Consider the following 28,000-nt stretch of genomic DNA (forward strand, 5'->3'; position numbering starts at 1 on the left):
CTCTTGTCTTTTAGTGCCCATCACTGCTCTTGAAAAGTCTAGTGCATTGTGATTCCCGTTCCCTTGTATGTAACCTATTACTGCTCTTTGGATGTTTTTGAAATTACTCTCTTTACCCCAAATTTGGTAGAATTCTGTTGTTTTGCTAAGGGATAGGTCTTTTTCATTCACTGTGCAGGAACACTCGGGACCTCTCTAATTTGGAGGCTTATCATCTCCATTTTTTTATTTCTGTTTCTGAAGTACTTAATAGTTGGCTGATGCACCTCCTTTCTGTATTGATATTTCAGTTTTCTTTGGTTTTCTTTCCTATAGTTTATCTCTTTTTCATTGTGTTTTGCTTTCTGGGAAATTTTCTTAATTTATCTTCTAGCTTTTGGTGGGGGGGGAATTTTAATTTTAGCTATGACTTCAAATTCCAAACTCCTTATACTGTTTTAATTTTCCTTTTGTTTGTTTGTTAAATTTTCATTAACGCTTTTTCTTGTTTGGTAGATACAACACCTTCTCTCAACCCTCTGAGGATATTATTGATTATAGATTTGGTTGTTTGTTCCCTAGGTTTTTTTGTTTCTCATAATAGTTGTGCTATCTTCAAGTTCTGTTTTTCTATTTTGGGTCCTGTCTTTCATGTTTGAGACTTTTTTCTCAATGTCTGATAATCCTTTTTTGTCAGTTTGTTTTTATGAGTGAGGCATTAATTAGCTCCTAGAGTTGAAGCTCTGTGGGACCTGTTGGTAGTGGGCTGCACTGCGGGGGAAATGGCTTCTGTACTGAGAGACCTCGCCCCAAGATTGTGTGTGCTTGTCTACCCTCTGACACTGATCAGTTTCTCTGGAGAAGAATCTTTCCATAGCCAGCATTTAGGGGATAGATCTGGCTACCTGGCGGCCAGAAGCATGACAGAGGAAGAGGCTGGGTAGCCGTGGAGGGTCCTACCATCCAGTGCGCACGGTTAATCCTCTCTCGTCTGCAGAGTGGAGCCTCGCCGCCTCCCCACCTGGCATGTTCTGGAGTCCTGAGCTTACTAGTTCTGTTCCACACAAAATACATCTGAAATGGGCGTGAGGATCTGGGAGACTAACCACTTTGTTTATAGACCTTGTTCCAGCCCACCTGTTTTCAGACTTAAATGGCCCTTCCCCCGCCTGGCTGCAGCGGTATCTGGCTCTGGACTGAGGTTCCGAGGGGTGAAGCCACCACCGCGTAGCCTTGTTAGCCCCTGCAGGACCTTAGATTTAGCACCCGCCTCTCTCTGCTCAATCAGTTACTGTCCCTCTTCCGTCTTCCTCATCTCCAGACGTTTGTTGGCATTTTTCTTGTGTTATACTCCTCTCTTTCTCTTAATTTTTGTTGGGTTCATATTTTCTCAGCTTGATTGTCATTTTAGAAGAATATTAGTAGGGAACAGAGATAAATCCAGATATTCAATCTGCCACATTGGTCTGAAATCCCCAGTCCTCACCTCGAAGGCTGAGTACCAGAGTTGCTTCCCTGGCTAAAGAGTCCACCTACTCGTTCACCGAGGTGGTGCCTACACTTGGGGAAGAGACACTAGAAAGAGAGGGAATGGAATGCATCTTTGTGGCCCTAAAATTGACCTCATAGGCACTGCAGTCAGCAGCAGTATTGGCCGTACCCAAGTCATTTTAGGCACAAGACAGGGTACAAACAAGATACCCCCTTCAACAGTAAGACTGTTTATTCTTTTGGTTATATGGGCCCGCAAGGTGATAATTTTGAAGGGAATCCACTCAGCTTGATTAAATCCTGGAAATTTCACTTTTAAAAATTCTTCTTACCTTACTTGGATAGCTAGCAAGATAATGTGATTTTTCACCCTTTTCTGCTTATTAATTGATTCTTTTATTCATTTCTTCAATTTTTGATCAAATATATATATCAGGCACTACTTAGTGCCGGGGATAAAATGGTGATCAGGACAGGCACTGTCCTTGTCCTTGTGAAGTTTATGGTCCAGTGGATAGCAGGGGCAGGGCACACATTAATCACACAAGCATATAACTTTCAGAGATAGACAGGGAGAAAGGGGGGCTAGATTTAGTCCCAGAGATCCAGGATGGACTAACTATAGGTTATAACTGAGCCTTGTTATGACAACTTCCTGACTTTTTCAAATCTTGATATAGCATAACATTACTTTAAATATATGGTTCTGATATCAGATCAGTTAGCCTCATTTTGAGATTAGAAATATTAACACTGCCATTTGAAGAGTGCCTACTGACAATCACGAAAGCAGGCCCTTTACATGTATCATTTTTAATCCCTCCGGTGACCTCGAGAGGGAGGTTTCAGTTTATTCATTTGGGTGTATCCATTGGGTATTCTGTTCACATCTGCCTCTTTCATGTTGCCCATGCTGTACATTTCTTCTCCCCATTCCCTGCTCCCCACTTCCCCCTCCCAAGCTTTTCCCATCCTGGAACTCTGTGGCTGGTTGCTGAGTTTGCATCATCAAAATTTAGACAGAGAACTTCTGCAGAGGTGATCCTGAGAGGGTGTAGGCACTCTTAGGTTAGAATCTAACTCAAGTCAGTTGTGGTTTCTTCACTTTGAACTGTGAATGTACAACTATATGCTTCACATATAATATAACTATATCCTTAAGACATAGCTCATGTCATTTGGAATGGGAGGAAGTTTAGTTAAAGCACCTTTCTATGACTCTATTGGAGAGAAGCTTATAGGTGCTGTCGCTGAGGCAAGGCCGGGAATACCGAGCCCATGTTATTCAAGAGGTTGATTCCCCAGAGTTTTCTGATGGGCCGTGAATACTGGGCCTTCTCACTCCAATGGGGTAGAAGGCCTCACTCCAGTCCAGTTCATGGTGTTGGTCATTACCTGTGCAGTTCGATCCTGTGTATCTCAGGGTTAGGGTGTCTGTTTTCTGCCTGGTGCTGCCTTCCTCAGCCCTTCCAGGCTTGCTTTCTCTGTCTCTCCCTCCTTGTTCCTCTTTGGTCAGAAGTTGTGATGACGGAAGCCACTGGGGTTGGAGGGCCGGCTCCATCATGGTACCATTATACATTTTCACTTCACTGCAAATGAATTGTGGCCTCAGGGCAAAGTTGGGCCTTTGGTTGTCTGTTTTTAATGCTTCTCATGACAAGGGTGGGAGAACTAGAATTGCCAGGCGGGGAGAAGCAGGCTCTCTAAGAGAGGGTCAGGCCCATACTATATGTTTTTTCCCTTTGCTTCCTCAGTTGCCCCTATTATCATATTAAGGTGACTTTTCACTCAGAAAAATGAAATTTTTAACAGTGAGCAGGGGAGAAGGGAATCTTCATTTTAAAAGCCTGGAAACACTAGCCTTGATTTAGAATGTACACTGCTCTTCAGTGGAATTTGCAAATATGAAGGAGAGCCCTACTGGACTCCCTTTTTCAGGTAGAGGTTATAAACAGATTCTATCTTCTGAGGTTCTATATAGCTTTCAGTGTTCTGCAGACTGTCTCCATTTTTAAAAGTTTATCAGAAATTACATATTATTTTTATGGAGAAATCATCAGGTTCTCTTACTATACTTCCTTGTTCCTATAGCATTCTTTATTTTTACATTTTAATGGTTCTGAAACTGGGATGCATCTTAAAATAGGTGTGTGTATTTTTGATGCGGTACTCTTTCTTTCTTTCTTTCTTTTTGCTGCAGGGGTGTTCTTTTAAGCCATGGGTGAGTCACAAATAAATGATCACAACTTAGAAGTAAGGAAACAGTAAAAAGTGCAGTTTGGGAGATAAAAATCTTTCAAAACATGGAATCCATGGGAGAAACCAAACAAAAGGGATCTTTGGTGATGGAGAAGTTGGGACTACTGCCTTAAATCCCATATCTTCTAAGAGTCTTTATGAATAACTGTTATATGGAATAAGCTGACAAGGCCTGGCTCCAGCCATGTTTCCTTCTGTGGGCATGACATAAAATCATCTCCATTCCATTCCTCCTTCAGCTTTCAAGTCAAATATATTTGCATATTTAGCTTAAGAAGCTTTCTTTTCCCATTGTTTTATTTGCTAATTTGTAAGTGTTTGGTTTGAAAAAAAGCATCTTTTTTTTTCCACTTGGTCTTTCAGCCTCTCTGAAGGAGCCTCAGTTAATGAGGCTGTGGGGGGCCCTGGGGATGTCCTCACCAAGCGTGTGCATACCCTGCTGAGGTCCTGCAGCCCCACACGCCCTGCCTGTGGATGTGCCAGGGTAGAGCTGTGTCGAGCTTCTCAAGATGTAGACTGGATGTCCCTGAATTAAGGGGGTTTTCCAGTAAAGAATGGAGGTGCTTTCAGCAATTTGTCAGAATGGTCAGGAGCTTGGCAGATCAAGGACTAGATCACAAAGTCTAAACCTCAGAAGGGCAGCCAGGAAGAAGTCAGATAGCATATTGCCTGAGGATTGCCTTGAGAGTTTTTCTCGGGTGATGCTTCTCCTCCAGTCCTCTAGGATGGTCCCCTGTCCTGTGTACTGGCAAATGCATGAAAGGTTGATCGATACTCTTAAGCAATGCCAGTACTAGAGACTATTATCATATTAGGTTGCTGAGCAAGATAGCAAACCAAGCCCTGACAGTCTCGTAATAGAACAACCGTAAAAGAAATAGGTAGAATCCCATCCTCTTTTGGCTTTTTATTTTCTGCTTATCCAATCTCATTATAAACTTTCTTTCAAAGCATTGACCTTCATGCTAACACCCCCCTCAATCTCTTGGTTTAAACAGTATACAGGTCCTTTAAGAGTCATATCAAGGCTAGCTTCATCCTTGAACATCCTTTGTCTTAGAAGAAGATTCCTACAGCTATATTTGTGTAAACTGTTTCTTTGTGAGACTATAAACAAGGAAGTGAATCTTTTCTATTTTTCCATCATGGTGCAGTTTGTGCCCTTGACTAGCACTTCCAGAGCGTGTACCAAGAAGACACAGTCTGGAGCATCTTCCTGATTTGTCTCCCCACCTCTCCCTTAGAGTCCCATTGACTGAAGCACCCTGGCTGGCCCCAGGGTCCTAGAATAGGAGGCTGCATCAGTCTCACCACAGACAGTGCCCTTCTCAGGTAGCATTTCGCACCTCATTGGACTTTCTTCTGCACCCTGTACCATTTCCTGAGAAAGTGGTAATAAGCAACTTAATGTGCTGACTTATCCAATGCCTTCTTGGTCCATTGTGAACAAAAGTTGCTCTTTTCTCATTAGAACCCTTTTTGTCAGGTTGTCTTTAATCAATGGTTTCCCTAGGGACAGTATTTTTAGAAGTTATATTTTTCACACTCTCCCTTTTCCCCTTTTTGAAATTCTCTTCCCTGTGCCTAGTGAAATGAACTAATGAGATGCCATGAGAGTTCGGACCAGTGTTAATTGAAACAGGTAGGAAAGAAGCCGCTCACATACACCTTCAGCTCCATCTTGCCTTACCTGCGATCCTTTTCTCTGTCTCTTTGGTGTAGGTTGCACAGACAGCAGATGGTGTGGATGCTGACCTCTGGAAAGACGGCTTATTTAAATCCAAGGTTACCAGATATCTGTGTTTCACAAGATCATTTTCCAAAGAAAATGTAAGTGTAGTAGTAGCTTCTGTTTGCTGAGTGAGCACCAGTATTTTACATTCCTGTTTAAGATTTCCCCATTTTTTTCATTGTGCTTTATTTTCATTGCTATATTGATTTATCTATGGTTTTAGTGAAGTAGGTGGAATCAGCAGCTAGTGCTGTTTTTCATTTATTAACAGTATTATTAACCATATACCCAAGTGTACAGTGAATTCCATTAAAATGTGTTCTCAGAGAACCTTCTCCACCAAAAGGGGAAAGAGTAAAATGAGACAAAGTGTCAATGGCTGAGAGATTCCAAACAGTCGAGAGGTTATCCTGGAGGTTATTCTTATGCATTAAGTAGATATCACCTTGTTGTTCAAAATGTAGTGGAGAGGCTGGAGGGAATTGCCTGAAAATGTAGAGCTGTGTTCCAGTAGCCATGTTTCTTGATGATGATTGAACAATGATATAGCTTTCACAATGAGACTCTGTGAATGTGAAAACCTTATGTCTGATGCTCCTTTTAGCAGCTATATCAACAGAAGAGTAGAACAAATGGAATAAAAATAAATAATAGGGGGAACAAATGTTAAAATAAATTCAGTTTGAAATAGTGGTAAATGAAAGTGAGGGGTAAGGGGTATGGTACGTATAGTTTTTTCTCTATTATCGTTTTATTTCTTTTTCTGTTGTCTTTTTATTTCTTTTTCTAAATCGATGCAAATGTACTAAGAAATGATGAATATGCAACTATGTGATGATGTTAAGAATTACTGATTATATATATAGAATGGAATGATTTCTAAATGTTTTGTTTGTTAATTTTTTTTAATTAATAAAAATAGTTTAAAAAAAAAATGTGTTCTCAGAAGAAAACAAGGAAATGTCTCTTAGAGATCTCATTTGCCTGTCTTTCCTCCAAGCAACAAATCACAGGGTGGTATGGATATGAGAATTTTCCAGTGGAGCTGGGTTTAAAGCTGGCCAACAAATGGAGGCATAATTAAAAGGAGGACCTATGTAATCAACCCAGTCCAAAGATATGGCTTTGTTTCCAAAATGACTTTGTGTGAGGTCTCTTTTAGGCACTCTACAAATACACCTTGTTCAATCCTCAGTCTCCTGAAGTATCTTCTCCTTTCCATAAATGAGGAAGCTGAGTTTAGAGAGTTTAAGTACTTGTCCAGGGTTACCTGCCTTCTGTATTCCTACTCAGGAAGCAGTCAGATTTTCATTCAGGGGTGACATTTTGTTTTTGGCTTAGTCTCTTTCTAGTGCAAATACTTGTTTCTTAAAATAGTGCACATATTTATTTCTTAAAATATTGTCATTAACTCATTTTTATAAATGTTCTTATTGCAGTTATATGTGAGTCATAGTTTAAAAAAAAAAACACTAAAGTTTCAAACATCCTCATTCAAAAAAGTAAGAGAAAACTAACAGTCTTTCTCTACAGGCTTATTGTCCCATCACCCTATTTCTGGGTTCTTATGTGTCCCTTCAGTGTTTTCTGAATGTGAACAGTCACACAGTTCTACAGTTCTCTGGCTTGTACTCTCTTCTGTCACTTGTTCCCGTTTGTTAATAATGCTTTGTTAGAGGAATCATTCCCAACATATTCAGGACTGAGAGAAAAATTATTGCTATAATTGTTTTGTCTACTTACTAGAATAATATATGCTTGTTTTAAAGCACTGAGTTTTACAATAGAGTAGAGAGAAATCCTTCATTAAACACTGGTAATCTTTTTTAGTGAAGGCTTTTTGAATGCATTTTAAAAATCAAGAAGGTGGCCACTGAATTGACAAATGAGTACTTGTACCATAACTTGTCATGAGTCCGAGCAGTTCCCTTGGGCTCATTGTACTACATGAGGAGATGCCAACAAGCAGAGCCAAAATAGGGATATCTTTCCAGACACTAGATTCATGAAAATATCCTCCCCTCCCATTACCCCATCCTTCCCTCCTATAGCCACATACACACACACACACAGTGCACTCTCTTAGCTACTATGTCCCTGGAGTTTTCCTAAACGCCTTTTTGAAGCTATTTCTATTTTTAACTTTCATGAGCTCTGTTCTGTCAGATATCTCTTTCTACAAGAAGTCAGTGCATTCATGGTTGCTTAGGACCTTAAAGATGAACTCCTGAGGATTTGAAGAGAATCATATTCACATATCTCTCCAGTCAGTGGTTTCACGGAGTTCACTACCCGTCTCTACTTAGCCTTCATCATTCTTGACTGAAAAGGATCCATTTAAAAATATGGCTCAGAGTAGAGCTACATTCTCCTTCATCATTTTGTATCTTTGTATTTTCCCCCAAGGGCAGTAGGGTATCAGTAATCTAGGCCAGAAGAGGCCCTGCGTCACTTGGAGTGTGGACAGTGGCAAGCCTAAAAATGACAAAGGGAAGTCACTGGGATTTATTATCTTAGTGTCATGGACACCCAAATTTATTATAGAAGATATATTCTAAAAAATGCATTTATCTAGTCAACATTCTTTAACATTAAGCAGATACTTTATGTATCTTCCCCCATGAGGGCTGAACATGGCAGGGGGCATGATGAAGGAATGGAAGGAGATGAGAACAAGGCCATGGGAGAAATCCCTGCCTCTCTTTTAAAGTAGTGTAGGAAATAGGTACATTCTGTTTTCAGAAAATGAATGAATGGGTACTATGGTGGGATCCAAACAGAGCCAGTTCAAGGGAGTGGCAGGAGCCCACTTGCAGCTAAGAATGAAGTAGGATCCCGTTCTATTTTAATCTGTTACAGCCAGTATGTCGTGGTCCTGCAATCTGAACCAATATTGTGCATAGCGTAATTTTTTACAACTGTAAAGGAGGGTGTAGGATCTGAAGACTGGACAGATTCTTAATTAGGTGACTTGAGACTCCCAATGTAGGAGTTTGGGGAGACTCCTTTGGAACCTAAATTCTTTTTCCCCCAATAATGCTATTAATACAGAAACCCAGCTTTGGAGTGACATTGCTTTCTAGGGAAGGCTCGAGATTAATTGCACTTTTCATGCCCTGTACTTTCTGCATTACCTGTAATAATAATGTACATAGATTAGGTAGGGAGGATATTAAACAGAAGGATTTATGAACATTTGAATATTAAGTTGGTTATCTGTGGCTACCTTAAATGCAAGGTTGTCAAAAATAATTACAGTGTACTAGCAAATACTGGCTACCAGAGACAATATAAATACCCTGAGTCAGTGCATATTGGGCTTTTGGCATGAATCATTTGCTCAACAAGGATTGGGAATACGTCCTTCATATTTATGAGGAGGAAATGAAAAAGAGCATGGGATGGGGGAAGGGAGAGGAACAAGCAAAATTAATAGTGTTGCAGACCTACTGTATTAAACCCAATACAGCCGCAGCTTGGTGCAAGGAGGGACCACACATGGACTGCAGGAAGCTTGGCAGTGAAGCTACATGTTTTGTATGCATGGGAGGGTTTTTTGATGCTTTCTTTAATGGCCACATCACTGATACTCCAGTTTTATGATGAGGGACATTTGTAGAGAGTGTGGAGGGTGAGGTCGCTAAGTGGTTTGCAGTTGACTTCTGTAAAACCCAACTTGTCAAGTGGAAGACATTTGAGGAATATATTGATGAATGCCTGTCCATCTACAGGGCAAGAAAACATACCCAGGTGTTAATTTCTCAATGCAGAAAGCAGTGATGACATGGAAAGTAACTGCCGTGGAAAAAAAAAATCATGATAGATTAGATCAGGTGATTCTAAAAGCAGCTAATGTTAGCTACTTAGGTTAATAGTTCAAACCCTTCCTACATGGGTCAGAGCTTTATTCCGCATTAGTGAGTCTTCCCCTTTCCACTTGCTATACTGCATCATGGTACATTGTCTTCTTGAGGCCCAGCTACCTGAAATGAACTCTTAAATTGTTAGCAAATATGATAGTCTTGAAAGAAATGATTTTGTGATAACAGTGCTATAAAAGCAGTAGTCATAAGGTATACTTGCCATTTCGGCCTTCATTTGTGTACTTTTGGTTTATAATGGGTTTATTAAATAGACTTTCAGTATTTTTATTTATAGAATTTAGGTTTACTGTTCAAGCAAATCCAGTTTGATTTCTGACTCTTGAGTGGCCCATCTAGTTGAAAAGTACACCAAAAATTAATTTAGCAAATAATTATTGAGCACCTACTGTGCACTGAGTGCTATTCTTAAGTTGGATTTATAGTAGTAATGGAGAGTTTTGGCCTTCGTTGGTCTTAAACTCTAGCAGGAAGACAAATATTAAACAAATAACCTCACCAATATGTAACTATAAACGTATTTGTTTAGATGGGAAGAATTCTTTGCTTATCTTTCAGAGATTGGGTTGACACTGTGCAGGATGGGGGCATGGGAGGGGGCTCAGCTCTCTCATGCACAGAGATGGAGGCAGAACTCTTCTCTTATGCAAGACAGAAATAAAGCCCTGAGAACTTGCTGCTGAGATCAGAACTATGTGCTGACTGACTTTTGTCCAGGGATATAGAGCGACTGAGCACATGCCTCATGCAAGACTCACCTTTGAGGACCTCCTGGAGAGTGGGCATGTGAATGAAGTGCATTGCTAGTATTCTAACTAGCTCTGACTAGAGAGAAGGGGAGCTAAGCCACAGATTATACTGAAGATTTTAATGAAATCTCCAAGGGTGTCCCACATATTTAAGTTGTAGAGTAGGTATCTTTAGAGCTTATTTCCAACTTGAAATACAGGCTGCATTCTCCCCCAGTTATTGAATGGTGTGCTATCCTGAGGATATTTTCATAGTGGTTGCAGAAACCGCGCTGCAGACCTCAAATACTAAATAGAAACCTTAAAAGGTCTTTGTGCATGTCATTTTAGATATGTAATATTGAGGCATCAGGGCTTTCACTCCATATTAGTTTATGATTCTTGGGATTTCATAAAATCTATCTAGCAACCAAAATCTGTGTCAGTCAGTATGCCAACTAGTGGTCATTTTGAGGAGTGTGATAAAGTCTCTGTCACATATACATGCATCTCCCGCTGCAGGTGTCACAGGAATTTGCTCTTTTTAAAACCTGATGGCTCTGAGGCCTGATGCACAGAAGCAAATGGCAGCTTGGTCCTGGGGTGTGCACACACAGCTGCCTTCTGCTGAGTTGTGTCTAAAGCATCTCCTGGGCACCTACCCTCCAGGAGCTGCACATCCAGCTGACCAAGACCACGTCTGAGTGAATGACTTTGAGGTTCTGCAGATGAAACTCCTTCCCGGGGGCCACCCGAGTCCCTGTGTTACTGCTGGAGAACATAAGTGGCACCTACTCTAATTAACCTGCTGTCATAAAGCTGCACGAGTCATTGTGTTAAATATGCATCTTGAAGCCAAAATGGCAAACTTTTCACAGGCGTGTTCAGATTAATAGTCTGTATCTCTTTTCTTTCTTCCCAAGAGCCATTTAGGGAACGTGCTAGTGGATATGAAGCTCATTGACATCAAGGACACTCTGCCTGTAGGTTTCATCCCCATTCAGGAGACGGTGGACACACGTGAGTCATCCTTTAGTACCTCTCATCACAATGAACATTTTCTTCCTCCAGGTATATTTTTAGATTTTTTTTTTTTAATTTTTCTTTAGAAACATTTTAAGAGGCCTTACTTCATACCCTGGAATAAATCCTGCTGCTTTCAACACGTACCTGACTCAATCCTCCAAGGAATTTGTGGAGTATTCTTCTAGGTAGCAGTATGTAAATGAGCAGAATGTCCTTTTCTCTTAGATGTTGCTCCCTGAGAGACGCTACCGAATTGGCTTACTGAGGAAACAAAACAGTGAAACTGGTTATAGTTCATCTTTAGTACATCCTCTGGTATTGCTAATCCCAACTTAGCACAAGGTTCAGAAGCAAAAGAAAAAAAAAAAAATCAAAAGATGCCCAGGGAATACAGTGCAATCATGTCCCCATTTTTTGATGCTTAAAGCAAACAAGAAACATCAGAACCACTGACTAGAATTATATGCAAGTTAGAGTATAAAGAGTCAGAATTTGACCGAACACTCTGACCACTGAGTGATGCTGAGCAGAAGAATTGTTGATGAACCAGAAGCTTTTTCAGGATCCTACACTGTTCCAGGTCCTTGTTATACACATCTGTTATTAAGTAGTGATGGGAAGCCTCTGGATATTTGAGCCACCTCATTTAGATTGAAATATAACTTAACTTGTTTGTTTGTTTTTTTTAGTTACACTTTAGCCAACTTTAAGATAACCTCAAGAGTGAGCAATAAATAAAAGACAAATATAGAGAAACCTTTAAGACAACATTTCAATTATGAAATTCTATGTCTCATTCTTTGTCTTACTTTATTATTCTATGGCCCATTGTGGACCCACTATTTAGGCTTTTTTTTTTTTTTGCTAGCATTTCATGTAGATAATAGTTTCCATTTCTAGAAAGAATCCACGTAACTATAATTTTCATCAAACAAGTAGATTACATTGTTTAGCATACCTTTATTGTTTTTACTGGTCTCTTCACTTTTTTTTTTTTTTTTTTTTTTTTTTTTTTTTTTTTTTTTTAGGAAGGGAAGGAAAGACAGAGAAGGAAGGAAGGATGGAAGGAAGGAAGGGAGGAAGAAAGGGAAACATTTTTAAACATTTTCTTGTTTTATTATATTTTGTTTGTTTGTTTGTTTTTTACATGGGCTGGGGCCGGGAATCGAACCGGGGTCCTCCGGCACGGCAGGCAAGCACTCTTGCCCGCTGAGCCACCGTGGCCCGCCCCTGGTCTCTTCACTTTTGAGCATTGGCTTGATTTTAGCTGTTTGTTATCATATATATTGACTAGTAATCATAGTAGTTAATATTTAGCATGTATTTACTGTATGTCAGCCTTCTGATAAATGTTTTACATACCTTATTTCATTTAGTCTTCAGAAGATTTCTATTAGGAGATTGCTATTATTATGTCTATTGCATATATGAGAAAACTGAGCCACAGTAACTGTTTATGGATTAAGGAACTTATCTAAGGTCATACATTTAGAAGTGGGAGAATAAAGGGAGGAAACTAGAACATGTAAGTCTTCTTGACTCCAGCCACACTTTTTAACCACTATGCTAAAATACTCTATAATAGCATAGGTATAAGTACCTTTTACAGATAGAGTTTATGTATTAATATATAGGGCTTGCATTTTAACTGCTTTAATGATATATAAGTCACATACAATCCAGTTCACCCAGTTAAAGTATACAATTCAGTGATTTTTAGTATCTTCACAGAGTATTTAGCACAGTCAATTTGAGAACATTTCATCACCCTGAAAAGAAACCCCATACCCATAAGCAGTCACTCTCCATTTACCTCAAACCTTTACCCTACTCTCAATCCTGGGCAACCATTAATCCACTTTCAGTAGAAACCATACAGTATATGGTCTTTTGAGACTAGTTTCTTTCACTTAGCATCATGTTTTCCATGTTGTACCATTCATCAATACTTCATTCCTCTTTATTGCTGAATAGTATTCCATTATATGGATATACCATATTTGATTTATCCATTCATCAATTGATAGGCATTTGGGTTGTTTCTTCTTTTTTACTATTATGAATAATGCTACTGTGAACATTCGTGTGCAAGTTTTTATGTGGACGTATATTTTGATTTTTCTGAAGAGTGGAATCACTGAGTCTTATGGAAATGCTATGTTTAAGATTTTGAGGAACTGTCAAACAATTGCACCATTTTACATTTCCACTACCAGTGTCTGAGGGTGCCACTTTCTCCTTGTCCTCATCAACACCTGTAATTGCAACACTGCCTTTTTTATTATAGCCATCCTCGTGGGTATGAAGCAGTATTTAATTGTGATTTTGCTTTGCATTTCCTTGATGGCTAATGATCAAGGATCTTTTCATGTACTTTTTGGCCATTTGTGTATCTGTTTCAGGGAAATGTCAATTCAGATCCTTTATCTGTTTTTAAATTGGGTTATTTGCCTTTTTATTCTGAGTTGTAAGAATACTGTATATATTTTAGATACAAGTCCCTTATCACATATATGATTTGCAAATATTTTATCCCATTCCGTAGATTGTCTTTTTTACTCTCTTGATAGTATACTTTGAAGCACAAAAGTTTTTAATTTTGATAAAGTCCCATTTATCTATTTTTCTTTTGTTGATTGTACTTTTGATGTCATATCTAAGAAACTTTTGTGATCCAATCCAAGATTACAAAAGTTTATGTCTAAGTTTTCCTCTGACAGTTTTATAGCTTTAGCTCTTCCATTTAAACCTATGATCTTTTTTTGTTAAATTGTGTATGTGGTGTGAGGTAGGGGTCCAGTTTCATTCTTTGCATGTGAATATCCAGTTGTTCCAGCACCATTTGTTGAAAATACTTTTCTTTCCCCTTTTAATTGTCTTGTCACCCTTGTTGAAAATTATTGACCATAAATAAGAGATTTTATTTCTGGTCTCTGAATTCTCTTCCATTGATCTTTATGTCTGTCTTCATGCCAGTATCACACAGTCTTAATTATTATAGTTTTGTACCAAGTTTTGAAATTGGGAAGTGTGAGTCCTCCAACTATGTTCTTTTTCAATATTGTTTTAGCTGTTTTGAGTCTCTTGAATTTCCGTATGAATTTCAGGATCCACTTGTTAATTTCTGCAAAGAAGCCAACTGGAATTTTGATAGGAAATGCATTCAATCTTTAGATCTCTCTGGTTATATACAGGCTTTTGTGTGTGATATTTACAAGTCATTGAGACTACTGTATTGTATGTCCTCTCATATTTGCCTTGTCTTCCTCTCCAGACATTTTCAGGCACCCTATACTTGATCCAAACTGAGCCCCTCTGCCGCCCTCATGGTGCCTCTTTCTTTTCTGATTCAGTATTTACTTTGTTGCTTTCTCAGCCTGAAATACCCCTCTTCTCAATTATTTATTTATTTTTTTTACATGGGCAGGCACTGGAAATCGAACCCGGGTCCTCGGGCATGGCAGGCAAGCACTCTTACCTGCTGAGCCACCGTGGCCCGCCCTTCTTCTCAATTCTTAATGTCCACACCTGGGATCTTTCAGGGCTTAGCTTAAGTACTCCCACCTGCATTAAACAGTCTCTGATCCCTCCATACCAGTTTGTAGCAGTTGCTCTTTCCTCTCAGCAAACAGGCAGCAAAGATTAAGCATGTGCCAGGCACTGCAGACATTGGGAAATAAAGATGAATAAGATGCTGACCCTTCCCTCAAGGAGCTTAGTCTAGTAGATGATTTAGACCTAAAAACAAGGAATTACATAACATAATCAGATAGGGCTATAAGATCAAGGGCCCTGTCTGCCTTCTTTACTGCTTTTCATTGACCGCAGTCCACCTTCCCTTATTGAAGGGGGGATAAAAGTGGTAGAATGCTGAAGGAAATGGTCCATTCTGCTTCTGAATTCCCATTTTTACCTCAGTTAGGACAAACCACAGCTTAGAGGGTAGAAGGAATTGGGGCTGTAAGTCTGACTTGCCTAGTATAAAATCTGGCTCTGCCACTTAAAAACTTTGGGACTTTGGACAAATCACTTTACCCTCCAGGATCTCAATTTCTTCAACTATAAAATGGGGAGGGGAGAATATTACCATCTCATAATGCTATGTTCAGTTTGCATTGTAATCATTTATCTGTTTTCTTCATGTCTTTTCTACTTTTCTCTTTCTTCGAGGGCAAGATCTGAGTTGATTGATCTTTCAGTCACCTAGGGTACCTACCATATACAGGGCCTTGCTTATAGAATGGGCTTAATAAATATAAGCTGTATTACTCTTTGTTTCAAATTAACTTCTGAAAACATCATTTCATAGTGCCACTAATGATATTAATATGTACTTGTTTTCCACAGGCCTGCCAGCATAGATTTTTAATTTTTATTTTAACTTTATTTTTCACTTAATTATTTATTAGCAAGACTGAACATTTTCATGTTTGCTACTTTTGTTTGTTCTTATATGAATAGTTGCTTAAAAACTAAAAGTACCATATAAACTTGTATTAATTTCCCATGTTCCGCTGCCCCATGTTTTTCTTAGTTTTAAAATTTGCATTAGTTTTTGACAGTTAACTGAACTTATTGTATCTTTCTACTGATAAACTGTAGAGGCACGAGAGGTTTCCCCTTCTGCATTTTCCCTCAGTTGGTTTGAACCACTTAATTGGAGATACCTTAGTTATGAGCTGAATCCCGTCTGGGCCCGTGGTCTGGCTGCTGTGGAGGCCAGGGAATGCTCCTAGGTCTGGGTGGGAAACTTCTCCATGCTGCAGATGCCTTGGATGCTGCCCTGAGGATGTTCTGAGATCAGGGTCTGGGATCTCCATCAGGTATCTTGTCACACAAGGGGAGTGGATTTAGGGTGGTCTTTTCATTTCTAGTCATGTGGTCATTTCCTGGAATCTTTACCCAGTGGTCAGTAGAGCTAAAGCTGACCAGATAAACCTTATGATTTGTATAGCTTGAGAGCATTTAAGACGCTGATTTTATAAAACCAGCCAAAAACATTTGAGACTCCGATAATTAATTTAAAATAGTTTGTTGTAATCCATATAGCACTTAAAAATTAGGAGACTGTTTGTTTTAGTAAAGTGCTGTGTACTTTCTCCGTGTTCATTAGCGTGACTGAACACATTTCTATTGACTTTATATAATATGTTTACTTAAAATTAGGCCTGCTTAAGCATGTATAATTAGTGGCCTGTGTTTGCTGTAGATGGAGGAGTGGAGCAAAGAGCAGTGTGGCACAAGCAAGTAAAAATGCCTGCATTTTAGTTTACTTTGAGGAAAGTTTCACTTTCTTCACATTTTCAAAGGCCTGATTTTATCTTTTTTTTTTAACATGGGCAGGCACCGGGAATCGAACTCGGGTCCTCAGACATGGCAGGCAAGCATTCTTGCCTGCTGAGCCACTGTGGCCCACCCCAAAGGCCTGATTTTATCAACTAGTAATTTTTGAATGTGCAGGGTTGCCATGGACACGCCCATTCCCCCTAGGATACCCTCCCTCCTTTTTAGGTACAGTGATTGGTCTGCATTTGGGCAGTCACTCACAGCTGGTAGAGCTGATCTAGCCCTCAGTTTCCTCACCTGTGAAAAGGACCCACAGAGATTCTGCGTTTCCATTTGGCTCTTTAGAAGACAGATCTGTCCATCCCTACCTCCTCACTCTACTCCTTGATTTGAGTGTACTGTTGAGACAGATGTATTAGCTTTTTGCTTATTTCCTGCCCAAAACTGAAAGGTCTTGAAAGTCAATAGCAAACACTAAAACACTAAAATAAATTGTGTGCTAGAGGCTTACTTGCAGTAATGATGATAAGAACACTCATAGCTATTCTTTATTGCACACTTACTGTGTGCCAGGCACTGGGATAATTGAATCGTATGTGTCATCACATTTAATCCACCTGATGTTTCTAGGGGGTGGGATTTTATTAACTCCCTTTTGCAGATACTGAAACCAAGGCTCAGAGAAAGTAAGTAACTTGCCTAAGGACAGCATGCAAGAAAATAGTGTAGTTGGGATTTAAACCCATATCTATCTGGCTCATGTGAATGAGCCAGAATATCAACCGCTTACAAGCGGTTGATATTCATGTTTAAAAATGTAAACAACAACAACAAAAAAACTGCCCTAGTCACCATTAGAGGTTGCTAGGGCAATACTTCATTACTTTAAAACGATAAGAGACAAGAATCATCTCTTTATCCTTTCTTTCCTGTATGAACTATATTTCAGGAAGATCACATAGTTGATGAAGTAAGTTATTTTTTTAATAGAAGAATTCTGGCTAATAAATGCAGAATGAATGGTAGAATTAGAAAAATCACCTTTTTAAAACCACTAATGAAATTATAGATCTAGGCACCAATCATCAGGGGATGAGAAAACTCTTCATAGGAAGGACAAGACTGACACCACCAAAATCCATCAGGAATGGCATGGTTGGACTCCAGCTCTTGGGATATAATGCCATAGGAAATATACACACCACCGATGAAGTGTTCTTGCCTAAAAAATTTAACCTGAGTCTAATCAAGCCTTCAGCTGTGTCAGTTTAGAGGAACTATAAGAGAGTGATCTAATTCCTCCAACTTCTCAGTGCCCTGAAAAGGAAAGGAGGGTAAAGATGGTTATTACAGAATAAAGGGGCTTAAGAAACATAGCAAACAAATGCACTGCATAGACACTGTTCAGATCCTAATCCAAACAACCAACAGTAAAATGACAGTTTCTCAAAGTAATGGAGAAAATTTGAATATGAAGGAATTATTCTTCATTTTGTTAGGAATGATGATGTCATGGTGATCATGTTAAGAAAAAAATGTCTATCATAGATTCCTACTGAAATTTTTATGGGTGACATCACATAGTGTCAGGGATTCATTTTTAAATACTCCAGCAAAAGTAAAGGGGACAACGGGGGTATGGAGAATGAAACAAGCTTTCCCATTGTTGGTGAGTGTTGAAACTGGGTGATAGGAATATGTGGATTCTTTATATTATTGTCTCTGCTTTGAGGTATGTCTGAAAAATTCTATAATGAAAAGGAAAAAGTCTGTATGTAAAATGTGTAAGTAAATTCTCAGGGTTTCGGTGTATAAGTATCTGGTCACCTGAGAAGGAAACGGTGATTTTGGACATGGCTTTTGAAAAACAACACCCTGGGTTTATTGAAAAGCTTCTTCTAATTGTAGAAGTGGGTATACTCATGGGAGCCCCTTCCTATTAAGGAGTGCCTGGGGTCAGGTTCTGAGCCCATAGCAAGGTACTAATGCCCACTCTGCAGTCACAGCCTGTCCATTGCTGCCCTATGGAAGGCAGGAAGGGTAGATAGAGCCCAGGCTTTCTGTTAAGCAAACTTGGATGATTCGTCACTTCTGTCAGAAGGGGATTGTGATAAGAGACAGGGTTTACAGAATATATATTTTGCTTTCTCTGAAAGACTCATATCTTTTCTATTGTCCTTTCTTCAGAGGAAGTGGCTTTTAGAAAAAAGAGGCTGTGTATTAAATTTATACCACGGGATTCAACTGAAGCTGCAATTTGTGACATTCGAATCATGGGCCGAACCAAGCAAGCACCTCCTCAGTACACCTTTATTGGGTAAGTTTTAAATAACGTGGATCTCATCTGCTTCTCTCTACTAACAACCTGCTGGCCATTCCTGGTGACAAAGACCTAAGAATTTCAGGGTGACCTATGAGCCTCTGGGTGACCTTCCCTCATCACCCTTTCCTGCCTTAGCTCTTATTGCTACCTCTCCTATTTATGCAGTTAGTCTAAAACCCCATACTGTTGGCCTTTCTGTGCTTTTGTTCATGCTGTTTGTTCCTTCTAAATGTCTTTCCTTCCCCTTATCCGTCTGTGCATATTCATCCTTGTAGAGACTTTCTAAGAGACTTCAAAGCCAAGGTGTTCTCTCCTTTATGATACTACTGGGCCTCAACTCTCCATACTGTTTATTCTCCCAATATATTTTATTGAGCACCTATTATGTACCACTGGATTGAAGACACTGGATATGGTGGTGAACAAGGCAAGCAAAGGCTCTATTCTTATGGAGTTGATGTTCTAAAAGAGAGAGAGAGAGAGAGAAGCAGTAAGTGAATAAATAAGAGAAGTTTAGGTAGTGAAGAAAACAGAACAACAGAATGAGGACTACTTTAGCTAGAGTTGTCAGGAACATGCCATTTGAGCAGAGATCTAAATGTCAAGAAGAAACTAGCCATGGAAAGTTTTGAAGGCAAAGCCTTCTAAGCAGATAAGAGCAAGTATGGAAGTGGGAATGAGCATGGTATGTTTGGGGCACAGAAAACAGACCAGCATGGATGGAGTGGGTGAGCAAAGGAAAGGATATCAAGGGTCAGGTGTGAGTGTTCTTCAGGACTTTGTGGGACATGACGTCATCTTGGATTTTATTCCCTGTGCACAGGGAAGTTGTGGAAGGGTTCTTAGTCAAGAAGACACATGGATATTGCATGATTACCTGATAATTCCTCGTGCAATTTTTTGTTTGATGTTTGTCTTCCTTGATGATCAGTGAACTGCTGAGTGGTCCTGTGTATGTCATGGTCACTTTGTATACTTACAGGATCTAGTCCTGTAGCTGCTTCATATATACTAGGTATGAGGACTCTAAGGCTATGATTTTGAGCTCTGCCAATTGAGTGACAAGAAACACACCCCAGACTGGCTTAAGCAAAAGGAAGAGTTTGTTGGCTGACATAACCAAAACAGTTCAGGGAGCAGAATTTGCTTTAAGAGTGGCTAGATGTAAAAGCTTAGAGGATATCACTAGGATCTAGTTTCTCTCTCTCAAACTATTTGCTCTTCTCTGATTTTCCTAGTTGCTAAAATGAACACTGTATAATGGGTTGGCTTAAACAATGGGAATTTATTGGCTCAAGGTTTTGAAGCTATGAAATGTCTAAGATCAATGCATCTAAATCAGTGATGTTTTATCTCCAAAGACTGTTCCATTCTGGGATTGGCTGCCATGATCCTTGATCCTTGGTTTATCCATCACATGGCAATGCATCTGGCAGCATCTTCTTTTTATTTAGGTTCTGTTTTCCTCTGACTTTCTCTGTCACATGGGAAGGCACAGGGTGATGTCTGCTGGCCTTCTATCTTGGCTTCTGAGTTCAAACGGCTTTCCCTGGGGCTTTTCCTTTCTGCATTTCCAAACATTTGGGTCTCTGTCGGTTCTGAGCTCTGAGCTGGGCTGGGCTGTACTGAGTGCTCTTCTGGCCTCTTTCTTTTAATCCTCCAGTTAATTAAATTAAATGTCAATCATTGCAGAAGGCACTCCCCTTATACTGACTGCAGATGTAGTCAGCCATAAATGTATTTCACATGCTGATGATTTAAGTTCACAGCTGCAGAATAACTGGGCACTATCACCTGGCCAAATTGACACCTGAACCTAACTACTAGAGAGTCTACCCCTTGTCAGCTTGGCAACTATACATATTCATACTTAATCTCTAAATAGAAAACAATAACAGACATATGTTTTCACCTAACAATGATCATCTGTCCTGCATACAACACAGTAAATCTTTCCATATACAAAATACATGTGTTTTATCACAGTATCACAAAAGCTTAAGCCATTTCAGTAACAATACAAATACAATTCAAACTCAAAAATAGTACAAAATCTCATCAAAGTTACTTACAGGCATGGTCTGTCTTAAGGCAAAATCTTCCTCTAGCAAAATCTTCCTCTAGACATGAACTTAGAGCAAATTTTCTGCTTCCAATGTACAAAGAAGAAACAGTCATAGGATAAATGATCCCATTGCCTTAGGGAGAAATTGAAAGAAAAACAGGAGTCACTGGACCTGAACAATTCAGTAATCCTGCAGGGAAAACTCCATTAGATTTCAAAGTCTGAAAGTCATTCATCCTCGGGCTGCAATCCCATCTTTTTCAAGGGCCTACACAGTAGACTTGCTCTTTCCAAACTGGGATGAGGGTTGCAGCATTGGGGTACATTGGGGAGACCACCTTTTTTTTCATCCCTACCCTCCTCAAGCACCTTGGTGGCACCTGGATTCTCTTCCATGTACGGGGCACATGGTCAACCCATTCAGAACAATGGGGTGGAAGTCAAGCTCCCCCCAGTCCCCAGGGAATGTGCTTCACTGTCTCTGAGGCTTAGGGCACCAGAACTCTTCCTGAACATCAAGGAAAAAGGCCTGCCCTCTGCCTCTGGGGCAAACTCCCTTCCTCCATATACACTGGTGGATCCACTCCCCTGGCCTAGAGTTTCCTGACTTCAAACCTTAGCATCCACGGTTTTGCCACTGAGGTTATTCTTTTTTCTTTCTGTCCATTTTCTGTCCCTTCCAGTCCATACCAGCAGCAATTCCATTCATACAGATCTTGCAAAAAGAAATTGTTGACTTGACATGTAGCGTACGGGATCAAAGCCATCAGACAATAGGACCTTCCATAAATCCTTTCTTGTTAATTCAGTCTCCAATCCTGACTTGCCTTGTAATGGCTGACTGGCTCCTTGTTTGGTTAAATCCTCACATGGGGCGCTATTCTCTAGGTTCTTATTTTCTGAAGCCCAGAATTTTCCAGACCTTCAGTTTCTGGTTTCTTTGTACTCAAAAGTGCAGTCCTCAGCCTCTCCCTTTCTTATTGCAGTTTACTATAAGCTACAAGGAGAAAACAGCTTGTATCTCTCACATTTAGCTTGGAAATTTCCTCATCCAGGTATCCCAAATCATCACATTCAAATTCTCCCTTGTGTCCAGCACCAGGATTCAATTTTGCCTAATTTTCTGCTACCTTAAAACAAGGGTCACTTTCCTTCAAATTTGCAACAACACATTCCTCTAAGGCTTCAACAGAAGTATCTTTAGTGTCCATATTTCTACCCATAGTCTCTTCAAAGCAATCTAGGCTTTCTTTGTCAAGCTACTCACAATTGTTCCAGAACCCTCCCCTCATCCATTTAAAAAGCCATTCCAACATGTTTGGTATTTGCAAACGTGGCAGCACCCCCTCCTCTGGTACCAAAATCTGTTTTAGTTTGCTACTGCTGCCAGAATGCACTACACCAGAAATGGACTGGCTTTTACGAAGGGGATTTATTTAGTTACAAATTTATAGTTCTTCGGAGGAAAGGCAGCTGGCTTTCCTCTGGTTTTCCCTGTCACATAGGAAGGCTCATGGCAACGTCTTCTGGCCTTCTCTCCCAGCTCCTGGTTCAAATGGCTTTTCCTGGGGCAGTCCCTTTCTGCATTTCCAAACATCTAAGTCTGTGTCGGTTCTGGGCTCTGAGTTCTGGGCTGCATTGAGCTCTCATCTCATCTCTCTCTTTTAAGCCTCCAGCTAATTAAATTAAACACTGCTCATTGCAAAAGGTACTCCCCTTAGCCAACAGCAGATATAATCAGCCATAGGTGAATTTTACATGCTGATGATTTAAGTCTACAGCAACAGGACAAGGCACCATCACCTGGCCAAGGTGACACCTGACTTAACTACTACAACCACATTTCCAATCTTGACTTCCACTAAAATTGTTGACTGGATCCATGTTCATTCACATCCTCTTTAGCAAAGGATATGTCCCTTAAATACTCATATGGAACCCTATTCTCTAGGGAGTCACTTCCTGAAAGCTGAGGAATGTCCCTGATAGAGCCACTTCTGACCCTAGTTCTTAAGCATTGGGATAGGCTGAAAATGTTCAGAATCATCAATTGCCAGTTCCTTTGTGCTTAAGAGTTTAATTTTCAGCTTATCCCTTTCCTCTTTTTATAGTAAACTGCAAGGAGAAACCAGGCTACATCTTCAGCACTTATTTTGAAAATCTCCTCAGCTCAATATCCACGTTTACTCTTACAAGTTCTACTTTCAGTTTAATATCAGAACACAAATTCACCAAGTTCTCTGCTGCCTTATATCAAGTATTGCCTTTCTTCCAGTTTCCAGTAACAACACTCATCATTTCCTTCTAAGGTCTCATCAGAGGTACCTTTACTATCCATATTTTTGCTTACAGTCTCTTCAAAGAAATTGTGGCTTTTTCTGTCATGTACCTCACAGTTCTTACAGCTTCTAACCACTACCCAATTCCAAAGCCATTTCCACATTTTTAAGTGGAGCACCACACTTTCCAGTACCAAAAACTGTATCCGTTTCTTAGCTGCTAAAACCAATACTATACAATATATTGGCTTAACAACACAAATTTATTGGCTCGTGCTTTCAGAGGCTATACAACTTGCTTTTTCCAAGGATTGATGATCTCCTGGCTGGACAGCAGTCTTCAGGGTTCCTGGCTTTTCTGTCATCTGACAGTATACATGGTGACATCTTCTCCTTTTTCTTTGAGGTTTCATTAAATTCCAGTTTCTAGCAACTCCCCCTGGCTTCCCTTTCTGTATCCAGTTTTCTTTGCTTACATGGAGTTGGCCATGTTTGATTAAGGCCCACCCTCATCCAGTTTGCCATACCTTAATTAATAACATCTTCACAGGTCCTGTTTACAGATAGGTTCCCACCCACAGGACCAGAGGTTGGGACCCGAACATGACTTTTGTAGGGGATACAGTTCAGTCCCCAACAGCTGTAATTGCTATAGCTTGACTCCATTCTTAGACATGTTCTTTCCTAGGAGAAGCATATTGCTGCAGTAGCTTTCTGTGCTTTTCATCTAGGTCCAGTCCAAAGGCAGAGAACAAGTTTACATTCCTGATAGTTGAAACACAAGTTCTGGAATTCAGTCTCTTTAGTCTTGGATGATCTAACTAGGGTCATAGGCACACTGAATCAGCCACTATTACCTGGAAAATGTCGTTCTCTGACCGGTAAGGCCTGGGCTGGAAGTAGGATCAGCTCCAGTGGAACTTGTGGGCTAAAAATGAGGGGTGTGGCTTTTCGCAAAATATGGGGGTGGGGGGGTTAAGAAATCAGACATGGGATGAATGGATACAGGATGTCAAAAAGATAATGGAAGTTTACTATACTCAGTAAACTGAAATTTGGCTCTATCAAGTTAATCACTGTGATAGATGGTTTTCTAGTTCCTTTGATCATATGCTTCCTTCTCTGATGGGGCTTTTTAGGCATCGCCTTTGTCCCTGGTCCCAGAGGTGCATTCTCCTACATGTCTTTGGTGGGTATCATGGATCTGGTTCATGCTCTATTATGCTTCTTGTTCTTTTGAACCCAGAGCCTCCTCTGTACTCTGAAATCCAGGGCCTTTCCTCATATAATCGGTACTCTCTGGGCAATGGATTCGAGCTATGGAATTTTCTTAAAGCAGAGTGGAGAGCATGTATCGTGGAAATAGATTATTTTCAGCTTGGTGCACCACATTTTCTTTAAACTCCAGCTGTGGAATTTGAGTGTTCTGTGTCAAGGATTTATGATTCTTTGGAAGAACTCTTATGATCATTCCCTTCTTACATGCTCAAAAATCCTATTTTACCAAGTTTAAATTAGTTATATAAACAGAATTCAAGGAGTAGAAAATAGTTAAGAGAATAATCATACTTCAGGTATGATTACCTGAAAAGCAGCCATTTTTATACAAATAGTAGAAACCAAAAGTTTAATGAAGTCTAATTTCAGTTACTATGTATATTTTTAATGATAAGCTATACTATTTTTAAAAATTCAATTTTCAGCCAATTTTTAATCCCACAGAATAAATTTATACCAACTAATATATGCCTTAAAACCAGAATCTTTTTTCTTTTATATCATTTTTTTTAATTGCTAAATAAAGTGTATTTTTGTTTCTTCTTTGGGGAAGAATTCTTCTCCAGAGGAAGACAATTGTATTGTTATTTTTTTAAGTAAGCAAAGAGAATTCAGTATTTAGAACTCATATTCTTAAAAATGTATGCAGTTCACCTATTACTTTGCAAGAGTTTAGGGTGGCAGATGGGGGAGGCAGGAACCTTAGATTCGGAATGGCTCCTCTAAACTCAGCACTTGGGACCATGACTTAAATAATGTTGAAAGTGGTGTGGCTGATTGGAATCAGTCATCTCATAAAACATAATTGTGGTTTTGGTATGTTTCCAGTAGTGTACTGAGAAGTTTACTGGAAATATCCATTGAATAAATCTGTTTTCATCTTTTGAAGAAATGGTATTCCTCTACTTCGGGTGATCCAGTTTTATGGGGCTATTGAGAAATTTGAAAATAGGATGTGACTAAAACAACACTATTACAGTTCCTAAAAGCATACCTGTCTAGTGAACATTTGTGATTGTGTGGTACAGGGCTGGGCTATGGTGGGTATGCATATTAAGTGGCAGGAAATATGGCATGGTATCTATGGGGCCCTTTTGTGTCCACGTTGTAGTGGTTCATGAGGCAGATGCCTTGGGCTTTGTGGTTTGAAGATGTCTGTCAGACATTGTGGGGAAATGAGGTAGACTGTAGGTAACATCCAGGCTTGTAAGGGGCTTTACCCTTGAGATTAGAGCATGTTGTAGAGTAGGGTGGGGATCATTCTTCTCATGCTTAAACACCAGGCATAAATGTCTATCAGTCTGTTTCTCCGTCTTTCTTACCCGAATTGTGCAAAGGATTTAAGGTTGATTATCACATAAAGCCTGCAATGAAATATTAAAATGAAAAGAATTTTACAAAATGAGAGCCAAGAAAAATGTTAATAGGAGTAGGGAGGCAAGCTCAGTGCAGTGGTGGATGGAAGAAGACAACCGGGTTGTAAGAGCCCGCTCAGTTGGGATAGTTGCCTCCACATTCGTCTCTGAACTGTGACACCAGAGAACAAAGTGAAGTGATGTAACTCATCTTGCACTGGCAAGAATTAATTCCCTGGTATCTGAGGCTATGGCTCTTCTATAATGGGTTGGTTTGCTTTAGTTGCTCAGGTAAGTGCTTTATGCTAAACAGCATCATGAAGATTTCTCTTTTCCTCTAAAGGGAACTGAACAATATGGGGATCTGGTATCGAATGGGCAGAGTGCCAAGAAATCATGATTCATCTCAACCCACAACTCCTTCCCAGTCATCAGCTGCTTCCACCCCAGCCCCCAACCTTCCCAGGTGAGGCCTTGTCAGTGATACCTTATGCTGTTATTCATGTTTCAGTTATGTGGTCTCGTGTCATATTGTAGAATGTTTTAGAATATATTCACTTGATATCTGCTGGAATATTGCAGAATCTAGCTGGAAAATTGCATAAGCAGTATACCTTTAGATGAGATTTAATCCAAGTAGAAATCTTTGTATTATGTGAATTTAAAGGCCAATTTTTATTCTATTTTGTACATATTCCACAGGTTCTTCTAATAGCAGAATATGCAACTTAAAATTTGCTTGCTATTTCAAAGAGCTCATAGTTGTACATAGGCACATGCTTTGCAGCCATGTAGTTGGGATCACAGGCCTTAAGAAGGTGGGCTTTCTTCTCTGCCTTGGCTCATTTGGAACCCAGTGGTGTTGATAAGTAGCTGTGTTTATATTGTTTCTTTTCCCAATTAGCCACAGACTGTTTAAAGGAAGGGTATTTTGAGTATGAGTGACTCGTACGTTTTTCAGGAGATGTTAGTCTTAGTAATTCTTTTCATAAAGGAACTTGGGTGAGCAAACTGGCACCACTGCAGCTGATTTCATTTGTAATCAAGGTATTAATAGTCTCTATATTTTTACAGAAAGCAGATGGTTGAAAGAATTCTGTCAAATAAAGAAACTCTGCATCACTAGTAGTAAACTATTTGAGGACAAGGAAGAAACAGCAATGATGGATTAAGTTCAAGAAAGAGATTTAAAAAGTAAATAAAATGAGGTGATGAGATAGCACTAATTGGAGATTGATGTAATGTAGATGAGAATGAATCTAAAAGTTTCCATATGAATAAACAGAGATGAACAAAATCTGTCCAGAACAGGGCAGCTAGTCACTGGGGCTCCCCTTGTCTTGACCACGCACCCCTACCCCCTGCCCTCGGGAAGGCATTGAGAGAGGTCATGCTGTCCAGGCTCTCTGAGCTCTTTGAAAGAATGCTGTTGAAATGAGCCTGTGGGTGTAGAGGACTGACAGTTGGGGCAGCCCCCTGTTAAAACAATCTGATCTTTCTCATGACAGTTTCATAGAGCTGGAGTGGTATTTAAACTTAACTGCGCCTGGAGTCTCCTGAAGGTTGAGAAGTTTTTATGTTTTCACCTTGATATGGAAAGATATGAATAACTAATGAGCTTCCCAGGGTTGCAGGTTTGAGGAGTTGAATCTCTTTTTCTCAGGAATGTGCAGCTAGCACAGCTCAGTTCAACATTTGTTCATTCTTTTCTTACTGCGAAGAACGGTGTCATAGCTGTGCGCTGGACAGCTCCACAGAGGATCACTGTCCCATGCACACGCTGTGGGGGGCCAGCTCTGGTTGGTGCTCCTTGCAGAGGTCAGGAAGCCCTCAGGAGGCCAGTTGTCCTCAGCGTCCTTGTTGCCCTGGAGTAGAAGTTACCACTGCCCCTGTTGATAATGTGTGGTCTGCAAGGGCCCCCGTATGGGTACCACCTCAGGGCAGGTTTTGACTTTCTGTTGGATAAAGAAAGAACACTGCTTCTCCCAAACAAAGCAGGGAGAGTGTTCTCCCCAGAGCTTGCCAGCTTGTTTGAGAGAAGGGTTACTTGCATGTGAATGGAGAGGGCCCAAGAACACCAAGACCCAGGCCAGATGTGGGGGACAGCACATTAGAGTGAAGTGTTCATAAGGCTTATATAGTTTATAACTGCTTATTATACAGTTTATGGTTTACAATGACTGAAAGGAAATTGGATTAGTTTTGGTTTACTTACCAAATCAAACGAATGTCGAAATAGTCAATATAAGATATGTTCGAATTTGGCAAAGTTAGCCAGTATACAGTAGAATAACTGAATGTTACGTCAGTGCTTTCCA

General features: G+C 39.9%; 1 protein-coding gene across 7 annotated transcripts in view; it reads left to right on the forward strand.

The window, feature by feature from the left end:
- MVB12B (multivesicular body subunit 12B) overlaps window positions 1–28,000 on the forward strand; it is a 223,483-nt gene that overhangs the window by 86,282 nt on the left and 109,201 nt on the right. For 6 of the 7 annotated variants that reach the window (XR_013169342.1, XM_077145095.1, XM_077145102.1 and 3 more), the window contains 4 exons: window positions 5,452–5,559; window positions 10,994–11,090; window positions 18,570–18,699; window positions 26,026–26,148. Coding sequence is in view for 6 of the 7 variants with exons in the window: in XM_077145095.1 (XP_077001210.1) it covers window positions 5,452–5,559; window positions 10,994–11,090; window positions 18,570–18,699; window positions 26,026–26,148 (458 nt within the window). In the remaining variant the exon portion in view is untranslated. The remainder of the gene's footprint in view (window positions 1–5,451; window positions 5,560–10,993; window positions 11,091–18,569; window positions 18,700–26,025; window positions 26,149–28,000) is intronic. The other variant, XM_077145119.1, reaches the window with a different exon arrangement.

This window comes from Tamandua tetradactyla, chromosome 2 (genome assembly GCF_023851605.1).
Source record: "Tamandua tetradactyla isolate mTamTet1 chromosome 2, mTamTet1.pri, whole genome shotgun sequence".
Taxonomy (NCBI): domain Eukaryota; kingdom Metazoa; phylum Chordata; class Mammalia; order Pilosa; family Myrmecophagidae; genus Tamandua; species Tamandua tetradactyla.